The following is an 8,905-nucleotide window of genomic DNA, read 5'->3' on the forward strand; positions in this document are numbered from 1 at the left end:
TCTGAGATCCACAAAACAAAGCTCAAAATATCAACAACATGAAACACACACGGTGTGTTTAAAAGAAATATAAATTAAAAAGAAAAAATATATAACATCACTGTCAGAAATCCCCCAAAAGCACCAAAACTAACATACATTTTAGTTGTTCTCAAAACAAAGGGGTGAGCATAAAGGATGTTAAATCTTTTCAGTGTCAATTACCTTTCACATTGCTGGGTTTTCTGACCATAGCATACGTCTCCTGGACTGATTCAAGTGCATGGTCCTCTGCAGGCATATAACAACAAAACATCATAAAAATGATTTTTCTTTTCATTACATTTAAATGTAAATTGTCCTCACTTATTTCCGGCTGTGAAAATGTGATGTGTGGACTTCTGGAAGATGTTACTTTTTATATGATAGCATATTTCTCTTCCACTAGGCATTTAAGCAATTAAGGGTATTAGAACTTCAATGTTTTCCAGTTTAGGCAAATTACCTTTGGGCATTCTTGGTTTTGTGATGAGGGAATATGTCTCATTGTTTTGTTCAGCTCTGCTTACCACTGCAGGCACTGAAATATAGAGATAAGCCAAACCTTAAACAAAGTATAAAGATATGGGCAGACAATTTAGTTACATTTTTTTAAATCTCTCATTCTAGACACTTTCTCTATATGATAACCATCTCAAAGTAAAGATAGTGAAATGAAAGAGAAATGACAAAACAAGAGTGATGGTTAAAATGTTGTGTTGTTGTTTTTGGTCAACAAGTTATTACTAAATTAAATTATATTACTTACATCTTAGGACCCTGATAGTTCTTAATTATATTAGTTATTACAATGTCATTGTCTTTCCTAGCAACCACCTACCAGTAGTGTGGCACATATTTATAGGATTTATGCTTCTACCACATGAAAACACAACACAATTTGTTTCATAACAGTAACATGCAATTTATATACAAAAAATGATAATAGCATGTTGCCTAATAAAAATAATTGACCAATCTTGCTTGTGCAGTAAGGTTATACTGGGAAATGGTAAAGCCTTTTTTTGCAGAGGGGAAGGTAGATCTAGCTCTCGTGCTCCCTGTGTCTCATGAAAATGTGACAAAATGTTAAGAGTAGATATAGAGACACATTTTATGTCAAGGAAAATAAGTTGTCTGGAGAAACACACCAGTAAAAATACTTCAAACTTTTATACTTTCTATTTCAGTCAACTGAATACATTTTTAGTCTTCTAAAGTCTTATGATATTTAGTCGACTAAAACTATGAATTTAGTTGACTAAATTATTCAACAATTTTAATCAAAAGTCTGTTATAGTATTAATCATATTCAGTCAACTAAGACAAGATTAAAATTCAAAAAATTTAGATGCCTAAATGTTATTTTATCCACAAAACAAAATAAATTAAATTAAACTAAATTAAAAGCTAAATGAAACATTTGATATCAAAATTAACACTAAAAAAAAACCTGCTGAGGGACTAAAATCACAGACTAAACAATACAATAGCAGGTGCATGTCCTAGGGTATACGGCTTACTAAAGGACTGTGTTTCTAATTTCCATGATCCTGCAGATTCGAAGTACATGTTTTTTATTCCTAAACAGATGTTGGGCTTACTGACCTGTTTGTGCAGAAGAGGGAGACCGGAAGGAGGCAGTAGAATTTTGAGCACCTGCTTATAAAAAAGACAAAATAAACAAGAAAAAAAAGTTAATTAGTGATGGCCACCAGGAATCACTAAGCATGCTTATTGTTATAAAATAAAAAGAGCATACTGTCAACATACCTGGTGTCAAAGAAGTTTCTTCTGTGTGATTTCTGATGGTTTGTTGATGTTTATTACGTTGAAACACTCCTACCAATATTAGCAGAATGACCACCAATAAAACACCCAAACCAATGCAGAGCCCCAGGTAGATCTCTAAGTAAGGCACCGTAGGATGACCTGCAAGAAAGATAATTGCAATGTGCATTAGAAAGGATTAAAATGTTTTAAATTGAACTGGGACCAAACTAAACTAAGACTTAAATCGGAAGAAACAGTGACTACGAAAACAGTGACATGAACACGGTTCTGCACAGGTGTATGTGAGAAACTATGAAGAGTTTGCATATACAAGAAGCATGAACATGAACATAACCTGAACAGAATCGTGAAAGCCTTAATCTCGCCGTGATTTGGAGGAAAGAAAAACAGATGACCTGACAAAGACTGAATGACAACACACAGACTAAATGCACACGGGAGGTAATCAGGGGAAGTAGAAACACATACTGAAACAGTTGACACAAATGAACATAACAACATTGTAGGAGAAGAGTAAAACTAAACACACTGAATAAAGAAACACAAGACTTACAAAATAAAACAGGAAACATGTAGAGACGTAGACATGATAACATGATAACACAAACTTGACAACATGAACACACAGACAAGAAACCTATGACAGACTAACACAAAAGACAGGAAAAGACACAAACACAGAGACATGGGTGAAAACACAACTAGACTAAATGTCAACTAAACCCTTACTAAGAATAACACCACGAGAACTTCAGATATTTCAATATAACCTAAAAGTTTGTTGTTAAAAAAAGAGATGTCAACAACGACCACATTTTGACTACACATACCTGTGTACAGCAATCCTATGGACGTCAACACCAGGACTATCATTAGATATTGAAATAAAGATGTTGCCATATGTTACAAAACAACCAACTTCAGAGCTGAACCTCCAAAAATGACATGTAAAGGCATCATTCTGACGTCTCTTTGAACAGTGGCTATGTTCATCATAGACCATATATTATTTCTCATTTACACACTTTATCACGAAGCTTTAAAATATAGTTTGGGTACTGTGGCACGGCTGCGAGAGAGACTGACACACCTGAGCTGCCTCAGCTTGTCACGCCTCCCCTGCGTATAAGGGTGAACTGGGTCCTGACTGTGTTGTTGTTGTGTACATGTGGCTGGCAGCTAAAAAGCTGCAGCTGTGAGTGTATGACGCAAGAAACTGAGTAAATAAAGATGCTGAAAAGCGTTCAAGTGTGGTGAGGTCAGTCTTTACTGCCACATATACAAAGTTTGTCTCCATTTTTTGGGGGAAAATATTGATGCATCTTACTTCCAACAGTTAGCCAGCTCTCTTGTGATTCTCCAGCGTCAGCAATACTACATTTGTAAAGTCCTTCATCAGATTTGGATACAGTGGGGATCATTATTTTTCCTGATGAGCTGCTCCCAATGGAGACGCCATTTTTATAGAATTTTGCAGTGTAGTTGGAGTTTGCATCCTTTTTTTTACAATGCAAGGTCACGTTTTCTCCCTGCATCACAGGTTGGGCAGGAATCTCCGGGATCACATGACTCTCTAAATTTAAATGGCAGAATGTATAACAGTTATAAAAAAAAAGTGATATTTGTTAAAATTATACATATATGGAGATCATTAATTATATTCATTCATTACTAACTATAATAGCTCACATCATTTTTAAATAGAAATCTCTTTCTACAATGCACATGCAGTAAATATATATGTATATGTGTTATTTTATTATGATTGTGATGCATTTTATGAAGAAAAATTATCCCTTAGTGTTATGAAAATATATATCAAATTTGACATTGTGCATTACTGTAAGTGATATACTTAACAGAAAAAATGGTGAATAGACTAAATATGTTAACACATAATTGCTTTTCTATGTACATACCAGTTACAGTGATGTTGACAGAGTTGCTTCTTTGTATTCCTCCATGTTCACACCAGTATTTTCCACTGTCAGTTGATGGATATGCATTAATAATTTTGCAAGGTCCAATCGATGTTTCCCAGTTTGAAGCACATGGTCTAACATCTCCATTTATCTTTTTCATCACTCTCCATCCAGTCAGCCCATTTAGCCCTTCACAGCTGATAGTGACAGGCTCTGATTGAAAGAACTGCTGCCTGTTTGGAACAACTTGAGGAAAACCTGAATCTGAGACAGAAAATCAAATAAAGACACTGCCGTCAATGTCTGAATATATAGAATAAAACTTGGATATATAGAATAAATGAACCTCATGTTGATAGTTAAGGTTTTCTGAATTATCTGCCTTTACAAAATGGCAACAGCAGAACTATTTCAGTAGTTTGAAGAGTTTGACAACTGTTTTGTGACAGCTGTTCAAACGAAGAGAAGATTTTGCACAATACTTGAGAGAAATTATCAATCAAAGATGGAGATGTCAACTGAGATAACATGTCAAGCAGAAGCTGAAGCACATGATAACACATGATACCATATCACTGAAACCGTTATACCATTTTACATCCAAGATAAGTCATAAAAATGCAAACAAATTTAATGTCACTTTTCATTAAATATATTCAGAAGATCATTCAATATATATACAAATTTCATTCCATATATTCAAATATCACACACACACACACACACACACACACACACACACACACACACACACACATATATATATATGCAACATATATATACATATACAAAGGGCTATTTCAGAACTGTTTTAGAGGTTTATGTTGTAGCACTATTTTTAGCTGGAAAACAACAACTGCATTAGTTTCATCCACATCCACACACACACAGACACTTAAAAAAACACAAAAAAACAACATGAATAATTAAAAACTTACTATGTGTTTGAGAATCACTGAATTCAGCTACTATACCGAACAGCAAAAGAACATTCAGCACTGAAAAGGTTAAGAATGAGACTTTTAATATTTAATATTTTTGTCAGTGTTTTTGATAACACTTTTTAACACAGCCAGCTAATAAAGCGCAAATACCCTGTATTTACTTGCATTTTGCAGGAATGTACTGGCAGAAGATCTAAGATGGAGAAATATAGTTGTTGGGGTTTTTTTTCCCAGGATTTTACCATGAAATCACCCAGTATTAAAATTACCTAATTAAATTTTATGTTATTATTGAAATATTTCATATTTCATATTTCATGAAATTACAGGCTACTTGTGCCTTAGTCATGCGTGCTACAGTGTAATTTTTTAATTGTTTCGGGGGTCTTGCAGGTGACTCACATTTTAGAAAGTACACAGTACTTACAATCTACTTGTTTCATCGTTGACTTCAAAACCATGAGTTGTACTTACAGTGTACTTTGTTCATTGCTTCTTGCAAAAACCTGACTTGTTGCTTGCAAACTGCATGTAAGTACGGTGTATTTGTGCCTTGTTGTCTGCAAAATGCACGTTAGAATAGGGTACTTGCACCTTATTTATGGTTCATATTATAAAGCATGACCATGTTTTTTTGGGGTTTTTTTTGCATCATTAATAATAAGTCCTATGCATTTATTAGTGAGCTGTTACAAACAGCTGTTACAAACAGCTCACCACAAAAATACATGCAAATATATGGCTGTATTTTGGATATATTAATTTGCCCTTCAGTCTATCCATGTATTTTTTTAAGACAATGTCAGTACTCACAAATTCTGATGGTGGGAAATCTGACCTCCATGCTGTCTTGCTGCTGACTGCATGAGCATCAGACTAAATTGAGGATATATTATTTTGTATGAACTTCCTCTTCCTGTGCTTCTGTGGTGACTGAGGCCCAACAGGGTTCCATTTCAAAGACATGTGATTGCATGAAAATGTCCCTACAGACTACTATTTGTTTTATGCCCTTTTATTTATTGAATTTTGTGTTTTCTCAATTTTAGATTTTGATCAGTCAGCCTACTTTTTGGCATCTGGTGAAAATTTAAAAAATAAAGTAATTGCTCAGTCATAGAAACCCATATGGAAAAGAAATAGTAAAAACGTATATGTGATTACTCATGAAAGTGGCCACTTTCATGAGTAAAACATATAAGGCTTACATGATTTACTCATGAAAGTGGCCACTTTCTCATTACTTTCATATATTGTTTTAGTAAGTATCCAAAACATACAAGTTTCATTATATAATTTTTCAAGGGATCTTATATCTGTTTTCACTCTTGTATGCTTTTCATACAAGTTTCACACAAGACAGATACAAACTTTATAAGATTTAGATCTTTTCCATATGGGAACCCACAGTGCACCGTGTTTTTTTGTTTTTGTTTTTGCTGATGGCTGATGGTAATGCCATAGTTTAAGATTTCTGCAGTTACTGAGTCAGCAGAGTTTGGGTAATAGAGAGAACTTTAAAGCACTATGGCTCTAACCACTTGGCGACCCCTGCTTTGTAACTTTTTTTCTTCCACTTTGTGGCTGAGTTACTGTGATTCCTAAAAGCCATTTTGAAATAACACAACATATGATTGTGGAATTTTCCCAGGAGCAAAAGACAAACGGTCTTGTTCCTATTGCAGTACAACCCTTTAAATCAGTGACCAGGTTTGTAGAAGCATGAATGGGTGCTTGATTTAATGAGACTAAGAACAAATCATTGCCTTGTGACCTAAAGATAAAGGTGGTTTTGGCCTTCTGGACTTCATGGACCTGAACTGTACATTTAAGGTGAAAATGTACAGCTAAAGCTATAAGCTAAAAGAATGGTTAAAATCTCCTGAATCATTATGGCATTTTAATCCACACAACATTTTTAGGAAAGATTCAGATTAAGTGGTGTGGCATAATATTTTTTCCATATAGTGCATGTTGTCCCAGGTATCCCATTATATTTTTTTAAGCTTTCATGAATAAATTATTACAAAATGGCTTTTTTTCTCCTCATGGCTCATTTGTACTGTACATATCTATTCTATGCTATACATCAAAACAGAGATGCAGTTTGGTCAAGAGGGAAACAAAATTTTATGCCAAATGCAAATATTATGAATTATGCATGTTGACTGTGCTGCTTATATGCATCCCTCCAATTTTGCACCAGTATTCTCCAATTATGTCTCTAAAATGTAAAATCTCTAAAATGTAGACTTAAAATGTGGACTTAAAATTAGATATCTAGAAAAAGCTACTCTTTCTGTAGTTGATAAAAAAAAATACATAAATAATTAAATTAATTAATTAATTTAAGAGTTAGATGGTTGGGCTCACGTCGCTAACCTGGTCACAGAGGGAATACCGGTGAGTCCTGGCTAACACTGCTAACTCCAGAACGAGCGTGACACTACCTGGATTCCAGCTGCTGCGGGCGATCAGGGCGAGAAAGAGCGGTAAGAGGAAAGGAGGGCTAGTGTTGTGAACGACAGATGGTGTAACTCTGGGAACATCACTGTGAAAGAACAACTCTGCAGCAGAGACATTGAGCTGTTAGCCGTTAGTATGTGTCCGTTCTACATCCCCAGGGTTTCTCGCATGTTATCGTGATAACAGCGTATGTCCCTCCCTTGGCCAACGTGGGTGCCGCCTGTGACGCTCTCCATACTGTGGTCAGCAGACTGCAAACACTCCTAATATTAGGGGACTTTAATCAATCCTCAATGAACTCCACACTGCCCACCTTCACCCAGTATCTGACATGCCCAACCAGAGACAGTAAAACACTGGACTTTACTCAGGCGCAGAAGAGGCATACAGTTTATTACCTGTATGCCTCTTCTGCGCCTCGGGAGCTGAAAAGGGTGCAGAGAGAACTGAAGGGACTGATAAGGAAAGGCTAGGACAGCTACAGGCAGAAGATGGAGAACCAGCTTCAAGAAAACAACGTTGGTGAAGAGAGGCCTTAGAACCATCTCGGGCCACAAAGGTCAGAACTCTGTGCCTGAGAGGGATGTGAGGTGGGCAAATGAACTGAATCATTCCTTTAATAGGTTTGATTTAGCCGTGAGGCAGTCTTCAACATCGGCTGCAGACTTACCTGCCCCCACTGCTGCTGTTCCACCTCAGATTCCTCAGCCACTTCACACCTCCTCTACTCACCCTGATCACTACTCTCCACCCCCAACCACAGCATCCAGCACGCAGCCAACACAAAGCTCCAGCCTGTCTCTCTCGAACATCCAGGTTAGGAGGGAACTGAGGAGGATCAGAGCCAGGAAGGCAGTGGGTCCAGATGGCATCAGCTCAAGGGTTGTCAAGTCCTGCGCAGATCAACTGTGTGGGATGATGGAGCGCATCTTCAACCTGAGCCAGAGGGTGGGGAGAGTCCCACAGCTCAGGAAAACCTCTTGTGTTGTACCAGTGCCAAAGACTCCACGTCCCAAGGATCTCAACAGCTACAGGCCGGTGGCTCTGACATATCCAACTGATGAATTTTATTTTATTTGTTTTATTTATTTATTTACAAAGCACATTTAATAACAACAGAGAGTTGGCCAAAGTGCTGTGCAAAGTAATAATTAAACAGTGGCATTAACATCAACAACAGGTAAGAAAATTAGGATAAAAGAATTGGTAACTCTCATGCAGTATCGAAAGCCAAAGTGAAAAAAAATATGTTTTAAAATGGGATTTAAAAAGAGTAACAGTTGGGGCCTTTCTAATGTGGAGAGGCAGATCGTTCCACATTTTCAGCGCCACAACCGCAGCCCCCTGATCCACTCTATGAACCATCCTAGACTTGTGTAAGGTAAGGAGTAAATGATCACTTGATCAAAGGGCTCTAGAGGGCGTATAATGCTGCAAAAGGTCAGACAAATAGTCTGGTGCCTGGCCACTTAGCTCTTTATAAGTCAAAAATTTAATTCTAAAATGCACTGGAAGCCAATGAAGGGAAGCAAGCACCGGAGTAATATGTTGATGTCTCTTTACACAAGTCAAAAGGCGGGCTGCAGCATTTTGTACAAGTTGGAGCCGTGCCAAGCTGGACTGACTGACACCAACGTATAGTGAATTACAGTAATCCAGTTGAGATAAGACGAATGCATGGATTGCTCATTCCAAGTTTTTAAAGGATAAAAATGATCTCACCTTGGATAGGAGCCTTAATTTAAAAAAGGACAACTGAAC

At 36.7% G+C, this 8,905-nt stretch overlaps 1 protein-coding gene across 1 annotated transcript; it reads right to left on the reverse strand.

The window, feature by feature from the left end:
• Positions 1-196: 196 nt before the first annotated feature.
• LOC146390128 (Fc receptor-like protein 5) lies at positions 197-5,522 on the reverse strand. Its single transcript, XM_084920632.1, has 7 exons — positions 5,492-5,522; positions 4,673-4,732; positions 3,732-3,998; positions 3,140-3,391; positions 1,792-1,950; positions 1,627-1,677; positions 197-270 (listed from the first exon to the last, which is right to left on the reverse strand). The coding sequence occupies exons 1-7, from the start codon at positions 5,520-5,522 to the stop codon at positions 197-199; spliced, it is 894 nt and encodes a 297-aa protein (XP_084776758.1).
• Positions 5,523-8,905: the final 3,383 nt, after the last annotated feature.

The sequence above is a fragment of the Perissodus microlepis genome, chromosome 3 (assembly GCF_051167445.1).
Source record: "Perissodus microlepis isolate ML-2025 ecotype Zambia chromosome 3, ASM5116744v1, whole genome shotgun sequence".
Taxonomy (NCBI): Eukaryota; Metazoa; Chordata; class Actinopteri; order Cichliformes; family Cichlidae; genus Perissodus; species Perissodus microlepis.